Source organism: Aulonocara stuartgranti (genome assembly GCF_965226115.1).
Source record: "Aulonocara stuartgranti genome assembly, chromosome: 3".
NCBI lineage: Eukaryota > Metazoa > Chordata > Actinopteri > Cichliformes > Cichlidae > Aulonocara > Aulonocara stuartgranti.
In genome coordinates this window covers 31,585,375-31,603,593 of record NC_138941.1, presented here as the reverse complement: position 1 = coordinate 31,603,593, position 18,219 = coordinate 31,585,375, and the positions used below count along the sequence as shown (strand labels likewise).

The 18,219-nt window shown below is 43.3% G+C and overlaps 1 protein-coding gene across 7 annotated transcripts in view; it reads right to left on the bottom strand.

The window, feature by feature from the left end:
- Positions 1 to 11,428: 11,428 nt before the first annotated feature.
- Positions 11,429 to 18,219, bottom strand: part of pcxb (pyruvate carboxylase b) — a 323,320-nt gene continuing 316,529 nt past the window's right edge. For all 7 annotated transcript variants that reach the window (XM_082527995.1, XM_082527999.1, XM_082527997.1 and 4 more), the window contains 3 exons: positions 15,442 to 15,582; positions 14,859 to 14,960; positions 11,429 to 14,378 (listed from right to left, as the gene is read on the bottom strand). In XM_082527995.1, coding sequence (XP_082384121.1) covers positions 14,229 to 14,378; positions 14,859 to 14,960; positions 15,442 to 15,582 — 393 coding nt within the window. In that variant the 3' untranslated portion in view covers positions 11,429 to 14,228. The remainder of the gene's footprint in view (positions 14,379 to 14,858; positions 14,961 to 15,441; positions 15,583 to 18,219) is intronic.

Sequence of the window (18,219 nt, the reverse complement as noted above, 5' to 3'; positions counted from 1 at the left end):
TGTCAGAACCAGTATCCGGCACCAGTATCCGGTGCCATAATGGCACTGGATACTGGTACCCATCCCTACATATAAGTCTGTAAATGATAACATAACATTTTAGATCGCTACAACGGTTCTGAAGGATCTATAAACAGAAGACTTGTTTAAACTTAGGAGGTAGATGTGGGGAAAGTGGAAAAAGAGGGACAGTCACACTGACTGACAAACGCCTTAGTTTATTCTTCTTTGTTATTATATCTGTCTGCAGTTTTGGTGTTTGAAGAGGCCAATTTGTATGCTTCAGTCTTTCTGTGTTTAGTGTGCTGCTGATGTTAGTTTGTACTCCCAACTCTGGTTTTTGGTGTTTTATCTGATTTTTTTAGATTATTTTCAAGTATTTCATAGTTTAGCCCCTCGCTACATTACTAACCTAACTCCATCCCGGCCAGTGTGCTCTCTTAAGTCTTTGAATTACACAGGACGGCTCTGCACAAAGTCTGAATTTAAGGCGGAAGGAGAACCAGCTGAGGCAGTGTGCTGCTCGTGGAACAACTTCTACAAGCATCTGAGCTAAGACTCAGATATTTGCTCTGTTCTTATGGCACACTTCTTTTTTTTTTTTTTTTTTTTAAAGAGTCTGAACAAAGTTTGTACTCCGTATATGCTCCATTTTAAAAAACGAACAAACAATAAAATAACCAATTAATGTTAAGGCTACAGACTGAGAAGAAATGTCATTAATGAATGTGAACGCGCACAAACGCACATCTGCTGCAGTGTCTGTTCCTGTGTCTCCACCGTGGGCATTACTATGTCGTAGTTGCTAATAAGAACCAGCGTTGGAGAAAATTAGACACTTCTACTTTCTAATTTCGTGTTCCAGTTTTTTAGTAGAAACTTTTTCCCGTCAGATATCAAAGCCCATCAATTATCGTAACAAAAAACCTTAAACTCACTCATTTCTTTCTGAGCATTGCCTCAGTATTATCCTAATTTATACAAGTATTCAACACTAGTGACACCAGGAGATCAGAGAGAAAATTAACTTCTGTGCCATAGTGTGTGTTTGTGTGAGTGTGCGTAGGGATGAGGCAGATAAGAAAGATGGATAAGGCCGGTGCATATGTCTGTGTGCGATCTGTGATGTTATTCGTCACCTTTATTATCGCTGCACTACATCAACAGTCGGTACAGTGCATTTCGCAGCACACTGCTGAGAGTAAAACAGGATTCAAATCTAGATCTTGACCCTTCAAAGCTTCACAAGAAGCTCTTTGGTGTAGTTAAATCATGCTGCAGTAACACGGGTTATCAAGTGTTGCACACGCTTGGCCAGTCTGGCAGCTTGAGCGCATAATAATCTGAAAGTTGTGTGCATTTTTTTGTGTGTGTGTGTGGATTCAGCTTGTTCATTTAGGTGAAAATGCCATGAAACTGTAAGACCGGCTGTGAACCCAATTAATTAAATTACAGACAGGAATCTAAAAATTACTCCGAGTTTAATTTAAGAGTAAGTAACGAGTAAATGTGAAAGGCCAGCAGGACGTGAATTTTAGATCACGCTTGCCGTACTTACCAGAATCGACTCGAGTCATTCAAACGAGGTCCGTGCTCAGTTTAGATGTGGCAGCCATAATTTAGCTATAATAACCAAACTAATCTCACTTTTTCCGTCGGCACGTCTGTCTTCGTGGAGGGCTCCTTCACTGAAGAGCTGCACATCATCTGTCTGTGATGACGCCTTCTTGGAGTCATTTTGCGATGAAGTGTTGTAATTTACAGTGATTTCTATTTTATTTATTTATTCGTATCCACTTATGCTTCACCTGCTTCTACTTAAGCTGCTGATTTCCCAGGATGACTTCTGACAGCTCTCAGGGAGCAGTTACTTCTTCCACCCAGCTGTGGATGAATAGCACAGTGATAGCTTGAGACACCCCCCTCCAAAATAGAGCAGCACTTTACTTTCTATGGTACTGGAGCTGCTGATTGTTAAATGTAAGTACACGCAGAGGAGTACACAAAAAGTCTGATTGTGAGGTACATTTGTAGTTGAATACCTGACTAGGAGGTATTTTATTGCTCTCTAAGAGCGATGACTAAGGGATTACACGTGCCCCATGCCGGGGAACAAGACAGCTGTACCACCTAAAGTGAACTGGAAGCAGTTAAGAGGTTGAGTGCTCAGGCGTGTGTGTGTTTAATAGTTCCCCTGGTATATGTATAGGCTTTCACTTTCTTATTACAGCCGATTCTAATAATATTTGAGAATAATAAAGAATCAAACTGTCATTTAGTTTCTAAATAAAAGAGAAATAGCTCCAATTTAACACTTTAATGCCCATTTGTACTAACACACTGTCCTTATTCCTCCCCTCATTCCCATCAGGTTAAACCTGCTGTCACCTCCTGCTTATCCAAGATTGAGCTCTTACTGACAGCACGATAAGAACACATGAACATGTGTATGAAATCCAGCCCTGTGTGAGAGACACTTAGCTTATTGGGAAATCCACGAAACCTCCTTTTGGTTGCGCTGCATTCGCCCCGGGCTGCTGGGGCTGTTTCTTCTTCACTCACATTTCTTCAGTGTTTGTGTTTATTGTCCTGCCTTCCTCCCCTCACCACCGACCACTTCTGAGTCTGGTTCTGCCGAAGGTTCCTTCCTGTCAAAAGGGAGTTTTTCCTTCTCACTGTCACCAAGTGTGTGCTTACAATATAAAGCACCTTGAGGCAACTGCTGTTGTGATTTGGCGCAATATAAAATTCAATTAAGCAGAAAAACGGTATTGAATTTAATTATGAAAATGGGAAAACCATCAACAGCATGTACACTGCTCTGTTCTGGACACCCTAAAACAAAGGCTGGCACATTACTGATGAAAAATGCTGCTGTTCAACTCGACACTTACTATTGACGGTACAGAATGACGTCGTCTGCTGGGAAGCATTCAGTCCTCTTTACTTTTTGTACACCGTGTAGTGATGTAGCTGTAACTTTAAACGGACATTTTCCTCCACAAACATACACCCGCAACACTCAGGCGCTCTCAGAAACGCTCCTGATTGGTCAAAATCAAAAACTGAATCCTCTCATTTACTAAAGAGACTGTTGCCCTAGCACTCCAAACTGTGGGAGGATCCATCTGCAAACGTAGTTTAGACACAGCTGTGCATATCACCTCCTGCACGTCATTATGAAATGAAAGAAGTTTCTCCATACTGTCCTGCCAAATAAAGAAAGTAAGGTGATTAAGGATCCAACTCTTACTCTGAGTTTAAAAAGTCCTCTGCAGAGATGAGAGCACTCCATCAGGCCTTTATGGTTCAACAGCTTGACAGGAGCCACTCTGGCTACATGAGCACGAGTGGATGCTCAATAATTAGTACTGCTTGCTGTTTAACAGTGTGCAATATTTATTTAAAGACTTTTATGGATTTCAGTCCGGTCATGGTGTTCTTCTCAGTTAATACTCTTGGGGGGAAAAAAGAAAACTAACTAGGATTTTTCCTGGGAATGTGTCCACAGGACATTTAAACACCACTGCCCCTGCCACTAATCAGTACCACAAATACTAGTTGGTTAAACTAACTATTCATATTTTATTAACATGCATTGCTGGTTAACTGCTGGTCCAAACATGTTATGAATCCAGTAGCTGCAGAGGAAGCCCAGGCAGATGGCGGCCTCTCCTTCTCTCTGTGATTGGAAGTTGTAAACATGCAAAGTGAAAAGTAAACAGATGAGACCTGCACAAGCAAACTCTGACACTGTGTGTGTGTGTGTGTGTGTAATATTACACATCCTGCAAAGCATCACATAATTATCGGTCATGATTAACAGTTTCAAATAGCTCTTAATAACACTCGCAATATCTGTATGGACAATATTAATATTTTTTATGAGTCTTTGTCTGATATTTAACTGCTGGGAAATCCCTACTTTATACAGAATGACCTTGCTAGACAGCAGTTAATTAACATGAAATTACAAAGTAAGATGTACTGCGATGACACAGCTTGCACAAAACAAGGCCGAGCAGTCACTCAAATGTATGATTTAGTGCATTGAAAGGCTGACTATAAATCAGCCCTGCCTTCACACAACACCCTCTCTGTGAGGAAAAGCTGCCAGCTTGGTGACAACAGTGGAGCAGTGTTTTCAGGTGGAGCCTCTGGCCTGGAGTCTGATCTTGTAGGAAGTGACATTTGCCACAGGTGGAGCTCTCAGGCTGCCAGCTCAGCTGAGCCTCCTCACACGCCGAGCCTCCTCACACCAGCTCTAAGTCAAAGCTACCGTGCATCACTTGCTCGAACAACAGACGAGCTGTCTGTGTTTGGTCTATGTTAGAGTGCGCGAGCTTGCCGTGATCTGCTCCTGTTCTCCTCGGTAACACGCCGGACAGAAGATGCACGGACGTGTATGTGCTCAAGAGAAGATGGGAGTGATAAAGAGCCCGCTTGGACTGTTTGTTCTTTTACAGCGTGGCAGTCTTACGCCCTGAACACACCAGTTGCCACGGTAACAGTAATATTTCTGACACCAAGGTGGAGGATGATGTAGCGGCGCAAAAAGACATCTAATGATCGGCACAGTGTCTCTGACGCACGTGAATAAAAAGAAATGAGGAGCGATTTGGCTCTCCTCGTTTGATCTGCTTCGCTCTCGTTGCTTTTTTTCATTCCTTAAATCCCGTCTCGGCTCCGTGTCGCAGTCTGAGCCGCTCTCCTCCCTTTCTCTGCCTGCTCTCTGGCTCTGTCGCATTGAATCCTCCCCGTCTGGCTGCGTGTGTGTGTGCGCGCGCCTCTGTTTCTGCTCTTCAGCTCCTCTCTTGTGTTTGCTGCAGTGCTTTGATTCAAACCGGAGCGTTTTAAAGCCACAGTGGCGAAGAGAGGTCACACTTTCACACACTTTTGCACATGCACCAACTCACACTGGAACACACACTTTAAAAACAGTGATGTGTTGCAGCGAGGAGCAGTTGTGTGTGTCTGTGTGCTCTCTGTGACACCTGAGGCTAAGCGGGTTCTGTGGAGCGGTGTTAGCACTTAATGAGATGTCTCATCACATACACACATGCTGCATAAACACTCCATTTCCCACTCTCTGTCACACACTGACACACATCTTTACCCGCACCATCAGCGCAGGGTGTCACTAAGCTGTCGCATCACAAGTGCTTGACACAGAGTGACTCAGGAGGTGATCGGAAGCGATCCCTGTCGTGGCCGGCTACTGGCCATCATTTGATGGCGTTCACCAGAACTTGAACTTGTCAGTGTGGTCAGCACGCCGCATCGATCCGCCTGCTTAATTGATGTGTGCATTGTTAAGTCGTCACTCGTGAGGGTCGCCCGTGGCTTTGTGATGCACTGCTGTGTTGTTAATGTCTAATGAAGCAACTGAAGCTGGAGCAGGAGACTTCTGGGAAGATAGTTTGGGATGCAGACTGGAACCCAGTCTGCATCCCAAGTGTTCAGTGGCTTGCACCTTGCAAACGATGATCCCATCGTTTGTGGGCAAATTGGATGTCACCATCACGCCGACTGGGACATTTCTCTGGGAACATGTAGGGTGGGATGTTTATACTGCCCCGCGTGCACCCTGGCTGACGGTTCTCAGACAGGTGTAAAATTGTCCCCACAAGCAATCTTTGAAGAGGGAGTAATGGAAACGAAATGGAGATGGCAGTGGACCACACCTGCCGGGGGAGCGCTTGATGAAATCCCTCATTTGAAAGTAGCCCACGTATGATGGTGTATCCACTGCTGCTGTTTCACCGACCGAGCTTTCATCAGCTGTATATACGTGAGCTTTTTAGCATGCATTTCATATCTCGGGCTTATTTTCACTGATTAAAATCATTCACTTTGTTATCTGAGCTGGCTCTTGGAGCGCTCAGAAACGGCAGCAACTGGGCAGCATCAGTGGCTGGATGGATCAAATCCCAGCTGTGCTGATTGACAGGAGGCTCAGTGAGTGACAGAGCCATCAATCCCATCTGTCTGAGACACTGTGTACCCCATCCTCCTTGTCTATTCTCTTTTTATTCAAGCAGAGGGATTACAGCAAAGAAAGCAGCAAAGCAAGCAGTGAAGGGATTATCGAACAGCAGCAAAGGGATTAGAAGGGAAAGTTGCACCTCAACAGAGCAGCGGACCCCCGTGGCCCATGTAAAAGACTCACACACGGGTTAGAAAGCTGGCTCCACGGACAGCTGCTGCCACACCGTCTGCCAAAACTAGAGATATTCTTCAGAAGGTGTTTGGCACGCAGAGTTGCCAAGACTTCACAGCTCTACCCTGTAAGCATTAGCTGGCTGTTTGGACGGTGAAAAGACACAAAAGGGATACATCAAAGGGACTTGAACTCTAGCGCTCGGTCGTAGTTTCAGCTGGGGATCCAAATGAGAAATTTCACGTGCGACCTCAAGACCAAACGAAATGAAATCATCTGCCTTCCTTGTGATGCTCAGACCTCATCAAAGCAGGGCTTTGACCTACAGAAGGAAAAGCTGCCCACTGTGGGCAAAACCTACCTTTTCCTGTATTTCAGTAAAATCTGAACGTCTTACAGCAGATTTAGCTGTGATGTGACGAGACGAACCATTATTGCTTTATGGGTTCGATTGAGTGTTCCACTTAAAAATTCAGAGTTGAGGGTATTTCACTCGCACTTTAGAGAAATGCTTAATATAGTAGCGCCATTCCTGCCATTTATGAGTGGCCAAGCGAGATAATTAAAGGCAAGGTGAAGTGCTATAGAAGGCAGCAGTGCTCGAGTAAAAGAAGAATAAGCCCTCAAGTTGGTGTAAACAACACAGGCTTTAACAAGAAAAGCTCTCTGAAGGTTCAGTCCTGCTAATGTATCGGCCTTTTGTGAAACCAGCAGAAACTCATTGTGGTAAGTTTAGTTATTAAGCAGCAACAAAGTACCAAAGAGCTCATTTCAAATCAGTCTTTGCCGTTATGTGTAAACACAATGTTGGTTCATCCCTTTAGTTAGGTGCTTGAATAGGTCAAGTGTTTTAACATAAAAACCCCCAAGTGAAAAAGCAGGCAATGTCCAAAGACCATCTTTGAAAAACTCTGAGAACTGTTGCTCAAGACCACTTAAAAAAACAAAGAAAAAGCAAGAAAGTGTCTCCCTCGAAGCAAAATAAAGAAATGAGGGGCTCAAGACTTTTGCACAGCACTGTAGTAGTTCCCTCAGAAGCAAGGGTGACCGAGTATCCACACAACTGTTTATTGCTCACATTTATCCTGGGAAACCTTTCAATCCTGCATTTCCAGCTGCCGGGCATGTAACATGAATAATACGTCACAGCCTTGGGGTGTCTGTCCACTTTTTGAAAGGTTGGTGGTTCAATCCCTTGTTGCTGTACGGTATCCTTGGGCAAGATACTGAAGCCTGAGTTGCTCCTGATGTGTTCACTGTATGAACGGAGGAGTGAGGTTTGTAGTATAGAAAGCTGGAGCAGAGAAGTGCTGCGTACTGTAAGAGCTAGCCCATTTACCCTAATCACCAGACCGCCCTCAGATGGATCCTTTTAAAGAGGTTTGGAAAGCGCAGGCGTCTTAATGATGGCCACATTCCACTCGGGTGGGGGTCCTGCTTTTGTGCATGCTGGTTCAACACGGTTTACGGAGACACGGGCATCATCAGTCCCCTTCTGATATTTGAAAGTCTTTCCATACAAAAGGTCTACAGGACACCTGTGAGGTAGAGATCGTGGTCTCTAGCTCTCTAGGGAACATTTTGGTAGAATGGGAAGATGAAAATGTACAATTACTAAAAATACATTTTTGGAAACAATGTTCATTTCAACAGCAAACGGTGCTGAAGTTAAACGCACGATGTCCAACTGCGTTTTTAAAAATTACTTTTACTGTGCTAGGTGAGTTAGATATGATTTGACCATTTTGAGACATCCTGCTGAAATGCACATTAAAGATGGGGGATTAGGACGTGCGCTTTTTTCCATCCTGTAGGTGGTCATGAATAATGTTAAATTTATGAAAGCGACTGCTGGAGATGAATCCGAGGTATAAGTAAAGGATTTTTTTCTTTTAAAAAGAAATCTCGCCAACTTTGTCTGAATGAAATGTGTTAAAACTTTTTAGAAAAATGAGTTAAAGGAGTGGTAGCAAAAATCATCCCCTTCTATTATTATGGGGAAAATCTCTGGGAAGCTTGTTAGTAAAAGTCTTTCTACATATACACTGATTAGACAAAACATCCTCAATGTTAGAAGCAGGAAAAATAGACAACTGTAAGGGTTTGAGCGAATTTGACAAGGACTAAACTGTGATGGAAAGACAGAACATCTCCAAAACTGCAGCTCCTGTGGGATGTTCCCAGTCTGCAATGGTCAGTATCTATCGAAATGGGAAGCAACAGTGGCAAACGAACGACAGGATAATGGGGATCCAATTATAGCTCAAATTGTCAAAATGGTTAATGCTGGTTCTAATGGAAAGGTGTCAGAATACACAGCATCAAAGTTTTATTCTGTATGTGTGTGCAAAGCCACAGGGCGCCCATGCTGACCCCTGTTCACCACTGAAAGCACCAACAATGGAGAACCAGGTGGTGACGTGATCTGATAAATCACATGGATGGCCAGGTGCATGTGCATCGCCTATCTGTGGAACACCTGACAGCAGGATGCACTACAGGGAAAAACAAACTGGCAGAGGCAGTTTGATGCTTTGGACAATGTTCTGCTGGGAAGCTTCGAGTCCTGCCATCGATGTGAATGTTACTTTGATACATACCATCTGCCTAAGCATTGCTGCAGACCATGTACACCTTTTTGGACAGTATTCCCTGATGACTGTGGCCTCTCTCAGCAGGGTAATGTGCGGATAAAGTGGTTCCGGAATGGTTTGAGGAGTTGGATGTGTTGAGTAGTGCTTCCAAATTCCTCAGATCTAAATCCAATCAAGCAAATATGGGATGTGCAGGACAAACTAGCCCGATCCATAGAGGCCCCACTTCACAACTTACAGGGTCTGTTGCTAACATCCTGGTGCCAGATACCACAGCACACTTTTGGGGATCTAATGGTGTCCACGACTTGACGGGTCAGGGCTGTTGTGGCAGCAGAAGGTTAACGAGCACCTGTCTGTGTTGGTTATGTTATGTCTGATTGGTGTATATACACCAAACAGTAAGGACACAACGTGATCACTCAGTTGTGTCACTGACCACTTGGCAAATCTCAGTTCAAATTAAATCAGTGGTCTTTAATTCCATAGCTGAGCCTTAGTCTGTGCTCGTCTCGAGCCGTTTCTGCTGAAAACAACATCACTCTGAAAGATGGGTGTAGGCTTGGGTTTTGGTTACAGCCACCCAAGTAAACTCCACTACTTTAGCTAGCGAGTAGTTGATTATATACAAGGCAACAGCTCATGCCTTTGGTGTGGCCCTAACAGGGAGTAAGAGCTTTAGTCTGTTTAGCCTCATTTTTAAGAGCAAATTGAAGTTTTGCTCCGCACGTGAAAAATGAAATATTCACAGTAACACAACGTGCATTACATTTCTGTTGCCACGGGAACCCATTAATGTTATTGCAGATTACTAGGCCTTTCATAAATGTGATCATCAGCACCCCATAAATATTCAGCTGACACACAAATGATTGCTCTGACCGCAAGAAAGTCAGCAGAGACCTAATTAAGAATAAACTTGTTGTTGTTGTAAATGCGTTTAAATGTTTTATACTTACCAGTCATCAATAGCTGGCATCCTGAGCACATGAAAGCTACAGGAAGCGATTCATAAATGTGCTGGAAGTTTGAAAATGAGAGCCCCCCCCCCCAATCTGGGTAATACAGTAACATTTAGAAAGGTTAGTGTTGAGTTGGAGTCCTTCAGGTAAAGACTTTACCCACACTGAACTTCCCTTCAGCTGACATTGGTTAATTTTAGGCAGCTGCTGTAGGACCGTTTCAAACCGTTTACCATGTTTGTTTCACGCGACATCAGGAAACCAATCAAGGTCACAGCCGACTGTTATCATCCATCTCTGTTTTTCCACATATGCAAATTTGATTAAGTTATTATTAATCAAGGCCGTCACTCAAATCAGCTGAAAAGTGGGTCACAACATCCATCTTATCACAAAATTACCTCTGCGATTTAATCTGACGACAATTAAGCACCAAGCTATTCTTCCATCCTGGCACCATTTCCTCCCTCACCACCTTCAGTTAACCTACTTTACCGAGTGGATGCAAGCCAACCGCGCATGGCTTAGCGACGCTCCGAGTCACTAGATCCATGGAGGAGTTTGAGAATGTCAACCAGCGTCAGCTGCCAGCATCCACCCAGCAAGCATGCACAGAGTAAGTGAAGCATGATCAATAATGCCAGTTGAACTACAAACTTGAGTGATTCGGTGCGGTTAATAAGTAGATAATCAGATCTATTGAACCCCTTTAAAGACAGCAGGGTGTCAGAGGAGATGCATAACCTGCCACACACGAATCAAGTTATTTGGAAAAGTATCAAGAAAAAAAAAAAAAAAAAATCCTTCAACGCAACCACACCCGGATTGAATGCTAATAAGAGGCAGGGGTGGGCTGAGAAAACAACATGAACCTACTTATGTAAAATAACCCAAACAGCCTGCCTCCAGCACACCAACAGATCCTGTCACATTCCAGCAACAAAGGTGAGAAAACCGGAGAGTATAATTTTCTTGCATTGATCAGCAGGATTTCAGTATATGCCAAGTTTTTTTCCCCACTTGGTGAAATCTAATTACTGGTGGGACACATTGTTCTGAAAGGGCTGTGATTTGACAGCTTCATATGAATTGCACGACTCCAGCTTTCAGATAAAATACACATTTTGCTCCAGCTGAGAAGATCAGCGCGACGTTTGTAGGGAAGCTTTGACCGAAGGACTCTGAGATTATTAGTTCTTAAAGACCAAAGCTGCCCTCCACTCGAGCCTTTTGTGCTTTTCTTTCGGTGCTTATGGTTTTACTAAAATTAGCCACAAAATAATCGCCTAATAATGGGAAGGTGCACTGAGAAAACTGCTCTGACCCAGGCAGGGACGTGGGACGTCTGCAGGTGTCTAGCAGGTAGCAGCAGAGCTTTTGATCCACGGAGACCCTTGATGACCCACAGGACTCAATCTTGTTAGAGGGCAACCTGTGGATGCTCGACTCAGGAGTTTGGAGACTTTGGCTCTTTGCTGTGTTCCTTAAACTGTGTGTGGAGACCATCTCCCTGCTGCTGCTGCTGTCAGGGTGGGTGCTTGGTCTGCAACATGGCGTTTCTGACGTGTCAAAGAAATGAATCAAGGACCCAGGATTTGCCGGAAGGACATCACATCGTAACAAGATCACTGATGTTACGCACCTGTCAATAGTTTCAGTGTTGTGGTATAATAACATGTATCGTGTAGAATATACAAGGCACACCAACACGATTCAGATTTAGTTAGAGCTAACTTTATTTGTAAGTACAGAGAACATATATCACTTTATTTTTATTTTTGAGATGCAATCCGTTTTCCTTCTTTTGCAATCCAGCTCAGTCTCTCAAAGGACCCAAACATACTGAGAACAGGTAAATGTAAACTACAACAGTAAACTAGAAAGAAATGTAGATTTAGAAGACAAACGAACCCTTGATAAATGTGAACATTTGGTGTAATGGAGAAAGAAATCAGCAGGCAGTATTTCTGCTAAATAAACAGCTTTGTTTCATAAAAAAAAAGACGTGATACAAGGAAAATGGAAATGTCACAGACCCTATTTTCATATTCTGACAGCTCAGCTGTAGATAGCATGAGCTCCAGAATAGGCTGACATTATATCCCCTTGTCTGAAACAAATAACATTTTCCATCTGTGTGTACTTTTTCTCCAATTTATTCTTCTTTCCCCAAGACACTGAGCAGTAGTACATTGTCATAAGCATGTCTGTTAGAATGATTGCTGGCTAAGACAAAGAGAAGCATTGAAACTTTATTGCATGAACTGCTGTTATCATCTAACATGTGCAAATATACACAGAGGGAAGCGACAGGGGGATGGAGGGATAAATGAAAAGGTGGTTGGGTAGATGAGGCAGAGAAAGCAGGTAAGCGAGGATTGCTAACCAGAAGAGGAGGCAGGAACTTTAACATTACTGCGCAACAGCTTGTCAGAAACACTTATTCATAAAAAAAAATCCCACCAATACAAGTTTGTCTCTTTGAAAAGAGTCAAACATGATAAACCAGGAGATACAGCGAGGCACTGCAGTGGCCTGGGAGAGCGAGGAGACAGAGTCCCAATTAACTACGGCGTCGCTGCTCAGTATTGATGCACGGTTTGAAAGCGGATTCATTCTCAGAGGTAATGGAGCAAAACTGCTGGAAATAATCCAGTGCAGTACAAAGTGATATTTTAATTTTGTCCCCCAATCAGTGTATTCTGTGAAGGAGCACAGATGATCTGGGGAAAGGAATCTGCTGTGATCTCTCTCCTGGCTCGCTGTCCCAAACATTGCATGCTTCACTGCCTTATGAGGAAACATTGACACTTTCTGCAGATGATGTGTGATTGTTCCGTCACCGGTCAGAGTAATTCAACATTCAGTCATCGCTTTTTAGGGTGAAAGGCCTGCAGGAAACACTGGGGCAAAACTGAGTCTAATTTTTGTTTATTCTCACTGGTTTTTAAATGTGCTGGACAGTCATTATAGAGCTAAAACCACAGTCCTCTGCACTAGATTAGATTTATTTGCTGTGATCCAGACAGCACTTAGGGGCTAGTTTGGATATTTTGCATCAGAGTATGGTGTGCATGTGAATACATTTAAATATCAGCTGGTGTGTTATGGGGGAGGGGCTGAATTTGCTCTCATACGCGTGCACATTGACTCATTGGTACAAACACACCCACATAGATGTATAAAGCAGAGTGCTGCTGCTGCTGGGAGTCTCCAGAGTCCCTTATTAGTCCGGCTAATTTAACATCATTTGACAGAGAATTAATCCATAAATTAATCAGCAGAGCCTCAGAAAATAACATCACATGGCTCCATTACAGCACCATGTAATCCCATTTACACCTAGCATTGAAAATCCCCATGCAGACAGACCATCCGCCATAATCTCTGGTTCTGAAGAGACCGTCAAACTGCTTCTCTGACAACTTTTCCAACATCACACAAACCAGACACTCTAAAAAGACCTCAAACGCCACGTCTGTGTCGACATACCTCTAAATATTCATACAGATACGCTTTGAATTAAGAGCCATGTTCAAACCAACGCTAATCCGATTTGCATATATCCACATTTTGAGGGTGGGTGGGGGTTAAAATCAGACATGAGTAAGAAAACACCTGCAGAGATCTTTTAAAAAAGGAAACCACTTACTTTCACTGGCCTTCGACATGAGATGTTTCTGGTGCGCCCTTGTCAACAAGCCATCTTTATTGTGCTTCTCTTCTTGCAATAAAACCCCATACAAAAATATGGTCTAAAAACCAGATGGACCAAATGTGATTTCATTCTTCAGCCCCTCAGTGTACTGTGCTGTCATTTCTAAGGAAATGTTGGGGAGGGGGGGTTGTGCCTAAATGCTACAGTGATTACACATTCCCAGAATGCACCGTGAACAAAGAAAAACAATGAAGATTGTTCCTATACGAACAACAGCGACTGTGTAATACATCCACAAGTCTATTCTTCTCTTTTGAAACCAGCAAAGTATGAAATCACCGAGCAGTCAGAGACAAAAAGTTCAATCTAGTCACGTTGAATGTGTGAGGCAACAGCAATGCAAGTAGTTAAAACCCTGTTAGCGTTAGATATGTTTAGCTCACATTAAGACTAGATTAAGACTTCAGCAGTGGAATGTATCACACTTCAAATATATGATCTTACTCTAAAATATTTAATGCTATTTTCCACAAGTTGACGGATGTGCGCAAAGATGCCATTATTTGAGTTAAATACCACAACTATGGAATTACTTTAACAGGGGACTCAGTAAATTTCTTCTAATCAATACACCGTTTTGGACTGTCGTACATTTTTGCTCCCATCAGGTATCTGGATATGAATACGGCCTCACTGTGCATCCCCCAGTGCACCCAAAGGAATATGTACATATCTAGGGCCACAAACGCCCGTCTTCCTCTTCCTCCTCATTTCTCTCCCCGTTTCTCCAGCTGCCACCATTTCCGGGATCATATCGTCTGAACGCCTGCCTACTGCCACTCCCCCCCTCCGCTCTATTCTTCAATTTCCAGTATCAGGTCATCTCCCTCCAGGGAAGCATCGGGTGTGACATGAATAGCCTTAATGGTCCCAGCCATTGGGGAGTTGACCACAGTCTCCATCTTCATGGCAGAGAGGACACACAGCGGTTGACCTTTCTCCACCTGTAAGAAGTGCAAGCACAGCTCAATAAAAAAATGTCAAATGTACAGATCGATGAACAAAACTAGCTGGTTTAAATTTGGATGTTTATGTCTCATGAAACTCTGAAATTTAGATTCTACTACAGCAATGTCTGAGGTTTTTCTCTTTAGTGCGCACAAGACTCTTCTGACGATGTCTCAGGTTCAGCGTGCACTACTTCCAAGCACTTTGTTCTCCAATGTGCCCTTCTCTCGCTTTGAACACATTTGTCCTGTTTGTTATTTATTCCCACTGTCTTGCTATTTATTTACAGAAAAGAATTTCGCTGCTGAGGCCAAAGAGACAATCTTTGAAAAAAGGACTTGTATTGACTCAACGGGATCAGATCAAGTATCCAAATGTTAGAACATTGAGAGCAATTACAAAAAGCAGAAGTACTTTAATTGAAATGAGAGATCACATGATGAGGGAAAAACTGTAAAAACCCTAAATCGACTGACCTTGGATCCAACTTTTACTTTGACCTCTAGGACCTTTCCAGGCATCGGTGCTCCCACCTGACCCCGGATGGACTTCTGAGCTTTGGGATGGAACTTCATTTCCTGGGTGAAGAGACAAGACAAAAAATAACGCATCCATCTGTCTGGTCAGTCACTCTTCCAAGTACCCCCACACACGCCTGTCGCCATTTATCCACTCATCCAGGCAGTGATCTATCCATATAGTCATAACTGCCCATTGAAATGTTCCTCTTTGCTGAGTCCCCTTCTACACTTCACAACCATCTGTTTCTATGAATAAAAATCACTAGGGATAGACTGTCTGTCACGAAATCTGTTTTTCTTTTCAAATCCGACTTCAACGTGCCAAACAATTTTCAAGAATCTTCCCTTGCATGCTTTATACAATTATAATTCAAGGATATCCATCTTTCACTCAAACGATCCAGTCTAACGGTTATTCATCATTTACCAACTCGCAAGTTTGTCCTTTGATTAAAAGTATCAATTTCTCTGCAACGTCATCAACCCGTCCACTTTCCCAGCTGTATCTCACGTCTCTCCCCAAACATTTCCTGCGTACCTTCATGGCGACTGTGTCTTTAACAAGCACAGATCTCAGCTGTCCGTTGAGCTCAAAAAAGACCTCTCTCTGCCCGGCCTTGTTCAGGTCACCCAGTGCCAAGGCCTTGATGTGGAGGATCTTCCCTCTCTCCAGCTCCACCTGAAACACAACAGAGAAGATGAGAAGAAAGCAAGAAAAATTAAAGAGGGGACGGTGTGCAGGAGGAAGCGACGGCGATTATATTGCATTAGAAGACTGAAATTAACACATGGATACTCAGTTCACAAGTCCAGCTGCAGCAATAGGAGGAGAAAAAGTTAACTTAGGCAGACAATATTTCCTCCTCTTCCTGAGTTCTTATTGCTTTTAGGGTGGGCTGAAAGCAATAAGACATCCTATGTCTGTGAGAATTTTTATTTGACACTCAATAAGAGCGTTTTTTTTTTTTTTAAGCGGTTTTTAATGTCACCACATCCAGTTAATTTCCTGCATCTATTTTACCTCTGTGCTTTTTACTTAACCTGCGTGTGCTGAAGTGTGTTTGTGTAAGACGGCGAACAAAGAATTGCCCCCGTTTACAGGAAGCACCTTACATGTTAGCTCTGTTGCTAATGTGGTGTATGTGTTTGGGAAGCGCTGAGCTCAAACCACTAAGTGCCAACCATTTAGACTAGGGGCTGTGGGTTAATACTGCTCTTAACATAATAGTGTAGTGGGGTTAAAAAAAAACAAAAAAACAGGCTTATGCAAATTTCTTAATCACAGCCTAAAACACGCTTTGTGTGACACTTCTTTGAACGGCAGTTTGGAGTTTAAATTGCTGCTAAAATCGCTTTCTGCTATCAGAGAATCATCAAATGTAAATTTTTTGATAGATTCAATCTGTTTTTTTAGTTCACACTGCAGGCAGTGTCCCTTCAAATTAACTGAACCAAGTGTGCAAGCACTTTAAACCACACAAATAGGCCGTAAGCATAAAAACGTTCCCATTTAGTTCAAAGTCTCTGCAATATTTTTTTAAACTTGTTAGCTATAACAATAGGAAACATCAATAATTACGTCTATAAAGAAGAAAACACAACTAAGCAATGATGCAATGGTTTGTGAGGAGGACTAATGTACTGTATGCACATATAATCACAGTGTTTTTAATTCACTTTGCTTTTGTAATAATGTGAGTTTCCTAACTGCGGGACAAATGCAGGCTCTTTCATGCTGTACGTGTTGGTCAGAACTGGAAGCTTTGAAAGCTTAGTCATTTTAGACATTTCAGACATAAACACTATTGTGAAAATACACAAAGGATCATTTTAAATGCCGTCTATCCATCCATTTTCTTCCGCTTGCACTCGACAATTAACCCAGTCCCTGGACTGTGGGAGGAAACCAGAACACCCAGAGAGAACCCATGCAGACATACAGTGGGGCAAAAAAGTATTTAGTCAGCCACCGATTGTGCAAGTTCCCCCACCTAAAATGATGACAGAGGTCAGTAATTTGCACCAGAGGTACACTTCAACTGTGAGAGACAGAATGTGAAAAAAAAATCCATGAATTCACATGGTAGGATTTGTAAAGAATTTATTCGTAAATCAGGGTGGAAAATAAGTATTTGGTCACCTCAAACAAGGAAAACCTCTGGCTCTCACAGACCTGTAACGTCTTCTGTAAGAAGCTTTTCTGTCCCCCACTCGTTACCTGTATGAATGGCACCTGTTTGAACTCATCATCTGTATAAAAGACACCTGTCCACAGCCTCAAACAGTCAGACTCCAAACTCCGCCATGGCCAAGACCAAAGAGCTTTCGAAGGACACCAGGAAAAGTATTGTAGACCTGCACCAGACTGGGAAGAGTGAATCTACAATAGGCAAGCAGCTTGGTGTGAAAAAATCAACTGTGGGAGCAATCATGAGAAAATGGAAGACATACAAGACCACTGATAATCTCCCTCGATCTGGGGCTCCACGCAAGATCTCATCCCGTGGGGTCAAAATGATCATGAGAACGGTGAGCAAAGATCCCAGAACCACACGGGGGGACCTGGTGAATGACCTGCAGAGAGCTGGGACCAAAGTAACAAAGGTCACCATCAGTAACACACTACAACGGCAGGGAATCAAATCCCGCAGTGCCAGACGTGTTCCGCTGCTGAAGCCAGTGCATGTCCAGGCCCGTCTGAAGTTTGCCAGAGAGCACATGGATGATACAGCAGAGGATTGGGAGAATGTCATGTGGTCAGATGAAACCAAAGTAGAACTTTTTGGTATAAACTCAACTCGTCGTGTTTGGAGGAAGAAGAATACTGAGTTGCATCCCAAGAACACCATACCTACTGTGAAGCATGGGGGTGGAAACATCATGCTATGGGGCTGTTTTTCTGCCAAGGGGACAGGACGACTGATCCGTGTTAAGGACAGAATGAATGGGGCCATGTATCGTGAGATTTTGAGCCAAAACCTCCTTCCATCAGTGAGAACTTTGAAGATGAAACGAGGCTGGGTCTTCCAACATGACAATGATCCAAAACACACCGCCCGGGCAACAAAGGAGTGGCTCCGTAAGAAGCATTTGAAAGTCCTGGAGTGGCCTAGCCAGTCTCCAGACCTCAACCCCATAGAAAATCTGTGGCGGGAGTTGAAAGTCCGTGTTGCTCGGCGACAGCCCCAAAACATCACTGCTCTCGAGAAGATCTGCATGGAGGAATGGGCCAAAATACCAGCTACTGTGTGTGCAAACCTGGTAAAGACCTATAGTAAACGTTTGACCTCTGTTATTGCCAACAAAGGTTATGTTA